This window comes from Schistocerca serialis, chromosome 3 (assembly GCF_023864345.2).
Source record: "Schistocerca serialis cubense isolate TAMUIC-IGC-003099 chromosome 3, iqSchSeri2.2, whole genome shotgun sequence".
In the NCBI taxonomy this organism is placed as follows: domain Eukaryota; kingdom Metazoa; phylum Arthropoda; class Insecta; order Orthoptera; family Acrididae; genus Schistocerca; species Schistocerca serialis.
The window spans coordinates 209,317,118-209,329,853 of record NC_064640.1 but is presented as its reverse complement, the minus strand read 5'-3'; the positions used below and the strand labels follow the sequence as shown (position 1 = coordinate 209,329,853).

At 38.1% G+C, this 12,736-nt stretch overlaps 1 protein-coding gene across 1 annotated transcript in view; it reads left to right on the top strand.

The window, feature by feature from the left end:
• LOC126469928 (rab GTPase-activating protein 1-like) overlaps nt 1-12,736 on the top strand; it is a 157,820-nt gene that overhangs the window by 105,383 nt on the left and 39,701 nt on the right. Inside the window, exon 11 of the mRNA XM_050097325.1 lies at nt 3,785-3,970. Coding sequence (XP_049953282.1) covers nt 3,785-3,970 — 186 coding nt within the window. The remainder of the gene's footprint in view (nt 1-3,784; nt 3,971-12,736) is intronic.

The following is a 12,736-nucleotide window of genomic DNA, read 5'->3' as shown; positions in this document are numbered from 1 at the left end:
ACTATAAAAAATTTCAAGAAATGTTAGAATGTTTGTACAGTTTTCTTTCTGTTTTTAGTTGTTATGCCACATGCCATCTGAACTGAAGAAATTTGGTGTCTACTCCATATAACTTAATTCACGCTGTGTCTGTTCTCAACCACTTCTCTGATCAGATTTGCATTATATCCTTTCAGGCCATTATAGCACATGGGGATTAAATGTAAACTGGAAAAAAATGTATTTTTGGAAACATATTTTGTTTCCATGTTATCATTTGTGAGACATGGTTTTACATCCAGATACATATGAAGTGTGAGCCATAACTAGTTTTCCTGGGGATAGATGTATGTGAAGTGTGAGAAAGTTTCTTGTTTTGTATTCATATTAAACATTTTTTGTGAATGCCAACCATTACAGGAATTTTTACTAACTTGTATTAGGCTAGATTATTGCAATGTGGCATACAAAGAAGATCATTCAGGACTGATAAAGGGTTCTACGTTACCATTACATAAAGTAATGCAAGCTTAAATTAGGACTCTTTTTTTTTTTAAGAAATATGCTTAAAGGCAAATACCAAAATTCAGATTTCTTGTTTGTTCAACTCTGCGTGATAGCCTTTATAACTGGCAGAATAAAGACCACAGGATGACAAAGCTTATGTACACCTCAAATACAGTGAAGAAGAAGAAGAAGAAGAAGAAGAAAGTATTGAGAATGTGAAATAGTTAGCAATGTAGTCTACAACAAGACCTACAATCAGTTGCAAAGGAGATGGCTCTTTGGTGTTCTGAAATTTAGCATACCCAAGTTCTACAGTACTTCTTGTATGTTCCCACATAGTCTCTAACAGACTTTGCAGGCCATAAATATCATTTGGTCTTACCAACACTAAATCCGGTGGTACACACCTCCACTACTAGGGTTCAGTAGTCAAAGAGGCAACACAGACCCATCTGTGTCCTGAAACTTACAATAAATATAGTAGCTATGATCATCATCATCATCAGCAGCAGTAGTAGCAGCAGCAGCAGCAGAGAAAGCAACATAAAACACTTAAGTGGTGTTGGTGCCACTCCTGTTCCCACATGACTGTAGTGATTAGTGCTCCTGAGTGATGCATTGCCACAGCTGGTCATTGCTGATTGGCCACTGTTTAAACAGCTTGTGAAAATAATTTTTGTTGGCTAATGTAGAACACATGCTAATTGTAATGAGGCCATCCATGAGTGTAAAGAAATCTATGAAGCCAAACTGGTCATCAAAAAGATGTTATCATCAAGAGAGTAGAATGATTACATGAAGTGGATCTGCACTTGTCAGTGACATTACCTTCACTGTAATAACAACAAAAAGGGGGATGGGGAGGAATAGTAGTTTGTATCCATCTAGACAAATGAATATTTCGTATTTTTGTTATCTGTTGGTATTCATTTAATAAATGTATGTGAATGAAATTGTTTTATTTTATTATTTTTAGCATCAAAGTACTTAATAGTGTAAATGATGTGTAATAGCATTTTACAACCAGGTGCTTTCATTTATGTACATCATTAAAACTTGGAACATTTGACTAGCTGGTAAAATCTCTTTCTCAGTTTTACTGTGCTCACAAATTGTATGAGGGAGGGCAAAACATTTTTGTGTGTTTATTTTCTTTAATATATTCTGCATACTGTGTTTACACAGTACTGTCCTATACCTCATTTATTCTGTACATCAAAAAGGTGTGTAGGACCAAACAACAAAAAATAAACAAACAGTGATTACAAATGCTAAAGAAAGCTTGAGTTACAAACCAAGAACTTTATGTTAATGATTGTCATCCTGAAAATGTTTGAAATTACAAGGTATCAGATGATTTTACTGTTGTTCTTCTTGCACAGATGTGAAACAATAGTTGTATTGGATGCTTTACTGGCATTTGATCTGGACAATACACTAAAAAGTTACAGAGTGAGTAAAGGAGTCAGTAATATGAACCATTTGAATCTTGAAAGTTGACACAGCTTTGTACATTGTAAGCCCCAGAAGGGTTATCATCACCATTATAAGGCTGATTATCTCATTTTGTTATGAAAAGGATAGATTGTTACTAACAAAATAGAGGATACTGAGTGGCAGACAGGCTCAATAAAAAGGCTTCCATACGTTTGAGCTTTTGGCCAAAAGACCTTCTTCTAAAGTAGAAAACACAATGAAAACAAAATGTGTATGTCTTTTGTACTGTAGAAGAAGACCTTTTTGGCCAAATAGTCAAATGTGTAGCAGTCATCTGTTGCACCTGTCTGCGGCTCAGCGTCTGCGCTATATGGTGAGTAGCAATCAATCCTTTTCATAATATGTCATTATTCCATCCTGGATTATCCAGTGTTTGTTATCTCATTTGAATTTTTCCCTCCAGTGTATAAAATTTGACTTCTGAGAGAGGTGGGAAGCATTCCTGAAGTAGTGATGTTATAACTGTGTTGAGCCACAGCAGTTAGATGTTTAGATGTTACTCACAACGCCAAAGACAGTTCCTTCTTCAAAAATTGTTAATGAAATCATCCGCATTCATCATACAGAGCCCTACAATTGATTATGTAACTGAGTACTGATTGTAGTGTGTTGCCTAGGCCACAGCATGGTAGCAATAAAGAGATGATGTCCATGCAGGGCTATTAATAAGCTGCTCGCAGCATCACATTGTCACTGACAACAGGAAAAAGGATATAAGGAGCAAGTGACTTTTTTATACATCAAATGACAATAGCATTGAAGTACTGCTTATTTCACTGGAAAGATATCAATGTTACATTCCTTCTACTATAAGCATTACTTAGGGCAATGCCTCCAGATCTGAATCTTATAGGTTTGAAGTCCATGACTGCTAAACTTTTCAACTTGCTTTTTTAAGTGCAGGAATGCGTATGCAATCTCTTGAAAGAATAGGATGTCTTGAACTCCACTTTCCTGTTCTTTTTATGTATATATTAAATGTCTGTGGATGCTGAATTTGTAAGCTCCAAACAACACTGAAACTTTATTTCTCCTTATGAAATGTTTTGTGGCTGTAGCTGTGCTACACATTAAGGATTTCATCAGTTGGACAGTTATCTGACCTTTCACATTATTATATTCATTTTGTAGGTTAACTATTTAATGGATAAAGGTAACAACTCACTGAATAGTAGAAGCACTGAGTTGGTCAAAAGGCAAATAAACAAGGGTTTTGGATAAATCTTTTTTCATACCTGGGGTGAGCAGATACTACAGCACAAAACCTGTTCAAAATGATGGTCATCTTTGTTATAACTCCAAGTTGAACAAATATAATTCAAGGACGACATTATACATGAAAGTCACAGATCGAGTAAACAAAGTAAGACGTGTGCACACTTTAAAAGTCAAATCATAACTGAGTCCGAGTCTAGCGGCTGCTGGCTGGCTGGCTGGCTGGCAGACAGCACCGCATGTAGAGGATGCGCGTAACTGCACAGCGGCACTTTGAAAGATCGGCGAGTCACAACAATCTTCATTTGTGTGAAGTAGATCAATAAAATCCTTGCACATCTGTAGTTAGCAGATGGACAGAAAATGTTGCAAAGATTTTGGTTTTATACTAGTCTCAGTGGCATTCTTCAGAAAGTTAGAATTCTATACATTTAATTTTGAAAACTACCGAATTGGATGTTCATTTGCTCTAGTTGTAAATATGTAAGTCAACCTCTGATATTGTGTGTAGCAGACACTAGTTTTTACAATAAATCTTGATTCATGCTTTTAAACTCCTCTAAAACATGTTTTCAAACATTTTCAGGAGCAGTTACCCAAATTGTGGCAGCATTTTACTGAGAAAGGTGTAGAGTCACACATGTTTGCCTCTCAATGGTTCCTAACTGTTTTTACAGCTAGGTTTCCACTGTATTTTGTTTTCCATATTTTAGATGTTTTCCTATTACAAGGAGTAGAAACTCTGTTTCAAGTTGCATTGGCTCTGCTGATGGTATGTATGTACTTTGTATATTTGTATTATTTATTTATAAATTAGTTTTAAGGTAATTGTACAGTGTGGACCAATTACTTTTCTTTGAATATGTTTTTAATTTAAGTTATAATTTGAGTACTTTCTTCGCCTTTTTCTTTGCATTAATCTGTTTCTTATGCTGCTGTAAACTTTTGTTTTGCTAATGTATGTGAAAGAGTTAACACCAAAAAAGAATGCCCCAAATGAATCCATACTCAGGTTATTTATAGAATAGTGTACCAGCAATAAGTGATTTAAGAATGCAGAACGCTGACACACACCTACACCCACAACCCCTGTGTGAAGTACCCCATACATGTTGATGCACTCACTTCCATGTACGAGGGTATTTCGGAAAGTGAAGATACACCATACGCCAGAGGAACAGAAGAGTTTTGGCGAGCAAGTTGGCAACACTGGTGTTAACCTTGAACTGTTAGCTTTCTCCTTGCGGTCGTTCGGCTTCTGGTTGGAGTGGGTCGTGTTTAAAATGGCTGCGCCATTTCAGAATCCCGCCAAATGCGAAGTGCGCTCTGTCATACACTTTCTTCATGCAAAAGGTCAGCGACCAGCAGATATTCACAAAGAAATTGTTTCTGTTTATGGGAACATTATGAATCGACAAAATGTAACGAAATGGTGTCGTCATTTCTCTGAAGGTAGGACCGATGTTCATGACAAACAAAGAACAGGTCGGTCATCTATGATGTTTGATGCCCTTCTTCGGAGAACGGAGGAAGCAATTCGTGCGAATAGACGTCTCACATTGAAAGAATTGCATCAGATCACACCGGACGTGTCAATGACAACTCTTTATGACGTTGTGACTGTCAAGTTAAGGTACAGGGAATCATGTGCGCGCTGGTTTCCAAAACTGTTAACAGAAGAACACAGAAAGAAAAGGATGGGCTTTGCACTTGACTTCCTCACACGCTATGCTGAAGCAGGTGATGAGTTTCTTGATCACATTGTGACAGGTGATGAAACGTGGGTTTATCACCATACACCTGAATCCAAGCAACAATCAATGCAATGGCGCCACTCGAATTCACCAAAAGCCAAGAAATGCAAAACATCGATTTCAGCGAAGAAAATAATGGCTTCTGTTTTTTGGGACAGACAAGGCATTCTTCTGTTGGAATTTATGCCTCCTGGAACGACAATTAATGCTGCTGCATGTTGCCAGACTTTGAAACGTCTTTGAAGGGCAATTCAAAACAAATGCAGGGGAATGCTGACAAGTGGAGTCCGCTTGCTTCATGACAATGCTCGGCCTCACACAGCGCTTGTAACCAAAGCACTACTCAAACAATTCAAATGGGATGTATCGGACCATCCGCCATACAGTCTGGACCTTGTGCCCACTGACTTCCATGTCTTCCGTTACCTGAAGTCACATCTTGGTGGAAAATCATTCCACGGCGATGAAGAGATCAAAGATAAAGTTGAAATGTGGTTCCGACAACAGTCGGCAACCTTCTATGACTGTGGGATACAAAAGCTTGTGTGCCAACTTAACAAATGTTTGGATAACGGGGGTGATTATGTCAAAAAACAACAAATAATCCAGTTAATAAGATGTAACTGATGTTTTCTAAATAAATGTTCTATTTAAGGACTGCGAGCCATTGTATCTTTACTTTTCAAAATGCCCTCGTATCTTGAAGTCTCATATCTCAACATTCTGGAATAATATGCTGAAAACGAGACCTAAAAAGAGTAGTGCCAAATGATGTAGACCACACAATAGGCGAATTTTAAAAGTGGCCCCTACCACTTCATTCTCGTTATGACATTGTTGATGTCCAGTTCCAGTTTTACAGATCACAGTTTAAACAACTAAAGGGACACACCTCTCTTCCTTCGTAAACATATCCAAGAGAGAATTAATTCAATCATTTATCACAGCCATAATATTTGTTGAACTTTGCAATGGCATTATATACAGTGACAGAAGTATGCAATTAATAGTGCACATGATATAATTTGCTGTACAGTCACTGAAATTAATTACACTATCCAGTAGGTAATAGTAATTGAACATTAACACCATGAGGTTACAGATATGATACATGGATGTCACACGGATGATGTCAAAGCACATTTAGCCTGGGTCTCTAACCAACATAGTTCTGTTATCCGAGTGCTAGCTGTTTGCAAACTTTCCCTGTAACCAACATACGTGTTGCATGTTCACTTGCCCAATTGAGACTCTGACATTATGCGACATAGAGATGTTATCCATTGCTTTTCGTCGACTCTCACTTTAATCGACACAGAGATGTGAGCATCATACTAGCTGGATATGACTTTCTGTGCATAGATCTCCCTCATGATAACCAGCCACAGACTTATGACATGTAGACCTAGAGATGTTGCCCATTTTTCACCAGTCACAGACTGCCAATTTCAGGGAAGGGGTGATTACTTCAAGACAGGAGGCAGAATGTGATGTGACATCTGAATTTGCTTAACATTTTGAAAATTGACGAGGTTGGATTTTACTGTTTCACATTGACTCTTAAGACTTTACTATTATCTGGTTTATGAAACACATTTCAGGTTAGTAAATCATAAAAATATATGGAACGTTGTTATGCTTCCATAGTCTGAAATCCCCTACTCAAGAGTATGACATCCATCTTAAAATCAATCTTTTATGAACCTAAATTATTCAAAATCTTTTTTATGGACTGAATTAATTAGTGAGAGGTTTTTTCTGGTTTAGAAAATGTTGTCAATGTTCAGAATCTTGTAGGCATTAAAGCAAAATAGGCAGTCAAAGTTATGAGAATTCGAACTATTAATGTCAATTATTTCATAAGTTAATTAGTTTCTGATAATTTAATGAAATGCTTGGAACAGCTGCTTTCGAATGAGTGTTAACAATATCTCCAACACTGTCCATTATAATTATCCGGGCTGTTATGCCGTGGTCGGTTGATGAATTCTGGGAATCGACACAGAATTCATCAACCGACCACGGCATAACAGCCCAGATAATTATAATGGACATGATATTTCTGGCTGTGAAAGTCTACATTTTAGTATCTCCAACACTGCCCATTAGCTCAAAATGTTTTCCAATTATATGACATTATCATAGCTTTAATTAGCGATAACTTTCAATTACTCAGACGTCTAGTAAAAGTAATTGCATCATTATAATAAGGAACATAAATATAAACAGTTGAACCATAAAGTTAAATGAAATTTCAAATAAATAAAGATTATTTCATATTTTCCTGAACAAATTACGTATTATGTGTGTAACTGCATTATATATAGAATGAAAAAGTGAAAAAAAAATTATTCATGGGAGCTGAAAACACAGCAGATGAAGTAGTTTCCAGATTCCTACATCTCACTACCAGCTCTCTCTATTGTGCAGCCAGGAAGTTCAGCATTACACTGAACTCATTCACTGATCAGTCATCAAAGTGGACTCATGAAAACTAATGCCAGTACTCATCGTCAGAATCAAAGAACACAACATAATCTTGTGAGTGAATTCAAACAGAGCAGAATGAGCAGTCTCATGGAAGTTGGTTAGCCGTGCCAAGACATTTCAGGTTACACAAGGCATACTAGTATGACAGTTATGGATTTACATAACAGTTGTACTGAAATTTGTCATGACACCATGGACTAATCACCATGTTATTTGATTGGCCAGAATGAACAATAATGTTTTGTCCACAGTATTGGCTCTATCTTGGAGCATTGTGGCAGATGTGGATCTGTTAGCATCCACTGTCCAGTGGCCATCAGCTGCAGACAGGACTTACAACAAGCATGTCATTGTGTCTGCTTTCATTGTCCAGAAACATCATACATATCAAACTTCCTGGCAGATTAAAATTGTGTGCTGGACCGAGACTTGAACTCGGCTCCTTTGCCTTTTGCAGGCAAGTGCTCTACCAACTGAGCTACCCAAGCATGACTCACGACCCGTCCTCACAGCTTTAATTCTGCCAGTACCTTATCTCCTACCTCCCAAACTTCACAGAAACTCTTCTGCGAACCTTGCAAGGTTTTGTTCAAGAAAGTCAATAACACATTGATCCACCTCTGGACCTAATGCAAGCAGTTATTTGGCTTGGCCTTGCTTAATAGAGTTGTTGGATGTCTTCCTGAGGAATATCGTGCCAATTTCTGTTGAAATGGTGTGGTCCTGCCCATAATGCTCCAAATTTTCTCAATTGAGGAGAGATCTGGCAACCCTGCTGGCCTAGGTAGCGATTGGCAAGCATGAAGACAAGCGGTAGAAACTCTCGCTGTGTGCGGGCAGTGATATGCTTGCTGAAATGTAAATCTAGGATAATTTGTCATGAAGGGCAACAAAACAGGTGTAGAATATCATCAGCATGCCACTGTGCTGTAAAGGCACCACAGATGACAACCAAAGGATCCTGCTATGAAAAGAAATTGCACCTGAGGCCGTAACTCTAGGTTGTCAGGCCGTATGGCGGGTGACAGTCAGTTTGCTATCCCACTGCTATCTGGGGCATCTCCAGACATGTCTTCGCTAATCATCAGGGCTCAGTTCAAAGTGGGGCTCATCACTGGGGACAGTTGTACCCATGTTAATGAGATTCCAGGTGTCTGGAGATGCCCCAAAAAGCAGTGGGATACCAACCAGAATGCCACCCACTATACAAGATGTGATCAAAAAGGAAATGGATTTTTTTTAATTTCACAGGCTTTATACAACTGATTTTCAATTTTTTTCATTTTGTTGGTACATGTATACTTGATATATCTTTTAAAATTTTCCTGTCGAATTGACTGTTCAAACAAATTTCTGTCTTGCAGCCGGTCGTCGTTCAATACTTCACATGATATTTCAACTGGGCACTTGCCAGTCATCTTCAGGTGAGCGTCGCAGACTGGCGAAATCGTCCTCCATTCCGCAATATATAGCATACTATAACTATTCTGCGCATGCGTCAAAAACTTGATAGATGAACCACACTGCCCGCTGGCAGCGCCCTCGCTGGTGGAATAGCGAAACTCAGTCACCCTCTGCATTGCTGTTTGCCACGGCTGTCGACGCACACCGCATTGGTTGTCATCCATGGCACCCTTACAACAGAGCGGTCCATCGACGATATTCTGTGCCCCCGGTTTGTTGCCCTTCATGACAATCCATCCTGGGCTTACATTTCAGCAAGATAGTGCCTGGCCATATATGATGACAGTTTCTACTGCTTGTCTTCATGCTTGTCAAACCATACCTAGGCCAGTAAGATTGTGGTATCTCTCCCCAATTGAGAACATTTAGAGCATTATAGACAGGGCCCTCCAAATATCTCGTGACTTTGATGATCTAACATACCAATTGGACAGAATTTGACACAATATCCCTCAGAAAGACAACCAACAACTCTAGTTATCAAAGCCAAGCCAAATAACTGCTTTCATAAGGGCTGGAGGTGGACCAACAAATTATTGACTTGCTCAGTGTATGAAGCTCCTTCTCTCAAATAAATCATCCAATTTTTTTCTGAAATTGTAATAGTTTGTTTATCTGTACATGTACATCACATCTACTGATTTCTGTCCCATTTGGGTAATTTCTTCATGGTGTCGTATTTTTTTCCTTGGAGTGTAGGTTCTTTGTGCAAGGATTGTGGAAGGATGTATTGTATTGTGACAGTAGGCAGGGTAGAAAGCATGGTGCTGTATTAGCTACTTCCCTCAGTTATATGGTCGAACATGAAATTGTTTGCTACTGATGTTATTGCTAGGGGGGCTATGTCATGGCTTACATCTCAGTAGGAAAAGGAATGGTAACAGGAAAGGAAATTTGGCATTAGGGCAGGGAGAGGGGAATTATTGTCACTCATTGGAATATCCCTGCAGTCAGTGATATGAGAGCAGGACTGTTTTTAGGGTAAACTCAGATCTTAGGCTGTCAGTGTTAAGTAAGTATAACTAAAATGTCTGAAGATAATTGGTCAAAGAGCACAGGTCCAACTCACAGACTGATTAAGGGAATTGGAAGTCACGGATTCTCTCATCCATCTTGGGTTGATTAAGGAAACTGGAAATCGTGCATTCTCTCATCCATCTTGGGTCAACCGTCTGCAACACGGAAAGGTGTGGAGATGAGATAAAAGACAGATCACAGTAGGATGAGTGGCTATGTAGATGCCCACCAAGATCTGGCAGAATAGAGTGATAATGAAAAGCACAAAGATCTGGCTTGCTGAAACTTTTGTATTTTTCGTCTTCTTTTAGACTTGCGAAACATGGACTCTTAAGGCCACAGAAAAGCATCAGATTGATGTATTTGGGCTTTGGCGCAGGTGCAGATTGCTGCACATAAAATGGGCTGAAAGAACAACTAATGTGTCCATTATTCAGTAACTCAGTACCTCCAGGTGACTTTCTTCTCGTGACAACCAAAACATTCTCCAGTTCTTTGGCCACATTGTGAGAAGAAATGGAGAAAATCTAGAGAAGATAATCATGGAAAGAAAGATAGAGGAAATGAGACTGACAGGGAGAGCAGCAAGCACGTAGATGGATAAAATTAATATTATCTCCAGTCTACCTCTTCAGCAGGCTCTAAGAGGAGCAGGTAACCATATAGGATGGAGATGATTGGTTTATGGGGTCATAACACTCGGCCTTGAGCACAATGATTTGTGATGATTATACCAAAAATTATAGGGATAATAAATAAAATCAATGAACATCTAATTTGTTTGATGCATTGCAGCTCATAAACCACGTAGATGTAATTTATGTTTCTTGACATCAGTTGACCACTGCTGTGGGAATTCAGTGTGTTTTAGTGTCCAGGTACTGCTGATCAGGTATGGAGAAAGGAGGTGTCACATTAAGAAGGGATACAAAGATAAATATTTTTATATCCTTAGATTTTGTAGTGATTTGCATTATGAAGCACATGCTGCAGACATAGAATTTTGTGAAAAACATACTGTCGCAATACACAGGGCTCCATTTGGTAATTTTGAATTATGCGTGAAACAACTTGATACATTATAAAACTTTGTAACTTTGAAACAGAATGATATGTAAGTGGAGATTTCTTGTTGTGCTCTTCAGTCCAAAGACTAACTTCATGCAGCTCTTCATGCTAGCCTATCCCATGTAAGCCTCTTCATCTCTGCTTAACTACTGTGACCGACATCCATTTGTATATGCTTACTGTAATGAAGCCTTAATCTCTCTCTACAGTTTTTCCCCTTCACACTTCCCTCCAATACTGAATTCACTGTTCCTTGAAGTCTCGAAATGTGTCCTGTTAACAGATCCCTTTAAAAATATGTGAAAAGGATAGATTGCTGCTTATCTTATAATGGAGACGCTGAGTCATAGATAGGGAGAACAAAAAGACTGTCAAACAAGTAAGCATTCGGCTGAAAAGGCCTGCATCAAAATTAGACAAAATACACACATTAACGCAAGAGTTATGTGTGTGCGCGCGAGCATGTGTGGTGTGCATGTCATGTCTAATGAAGGGCTTTTTGGCTGAAGACTTACTTGTTTGACAGCATTTTTGTTATGTCTACCTGTGACTTGGCGTCTCCGCTATTGAGTAGCAGTCTATCTTTTTTATATGTTGTCATTATTCCATCCTGGATTTTGCATTGTTTAACAGATCCCTTTATTAGTTAAGTTGTGCCATAGATTTCTTTTTTCTCCAGTTTGATTCAGTATCTTGTCATTAGTTGTCCAATCTATCCATCTAATCTTCAGCATTCTTCTGAAGCATTACATTTCGAAAGATTCTATTCTCTTTGTGTCTGAACTGTTAATCAACATTTCTCTTCCATACGAGGTTACACTCCAGCCAAATACTTTCAGAAAAGACTTAGTAACAGTATTTTTAGGTTAACTAATTTTTCTTTTTCAGAAACATATTTCTTGCTATCTCCAGTCTGCTGCACTTTTATGTCCTCTCTACTTGGGCCGTAGTCAGTAATTTTTTGCCCAAAAAGTAAAACTCATCTACAGTTAGTGTCTCATTTCCTAATCTAATTACATTGGCATCACCTAATTTAATTCACCTACATTCAATTAGCCTTGTTTTATTTTCATTGATATTCATCTTATAACTTCTTTTCGAGACATTATCCATTCCATTCAACTGCTTTTCCAAATAGTTCCTGTCATCTCTGACATGTTAATGTAAACTTTTTGTGCATACGTGCTCTAAAGTCAACGTCTGTATTGATGACAGTTTTCATTTTATTGGAAAGCTATACTTGAGTCCCTAGCCATTTTGTGTGAGCTCACACTCTATTCAGTTTGCAACAAAAATTGGGTACCAGCAGCTCTACTGTTACAGTATTATTATATACAAGTTTAGTTTGTGAAGTCGCAGCATAATTCCTGTAGTTAATGGTCTCCCAGATCGTGATGGTCAACTGCTGATGTTTAATGTCAGGCTGCATGAAATAAATAAAAAGAATCAGAAAACTGGAGGGGTGATAAATGAAAAAGAAATTGAAGAAATCAAGAAGTATTTGTGAAATACAGACTGGAAAGATGATGTACATCTACATTTGGTGTTAATGAAAAATATAATGCATTCAACAACATAGTTAAAAGTTAATTTTAAAACTTTTTTCATAAAATATCAACCTGTGTAAATAGATTAAATGCTCCTAAACCCCGGGTTCAGAATATTTTGCGAAAACCAAGAGAAGACTACTTTTGCATCAAGGGATGCATTTGTACATCGAATCATTGCAAATCTTGTTGAGAGAC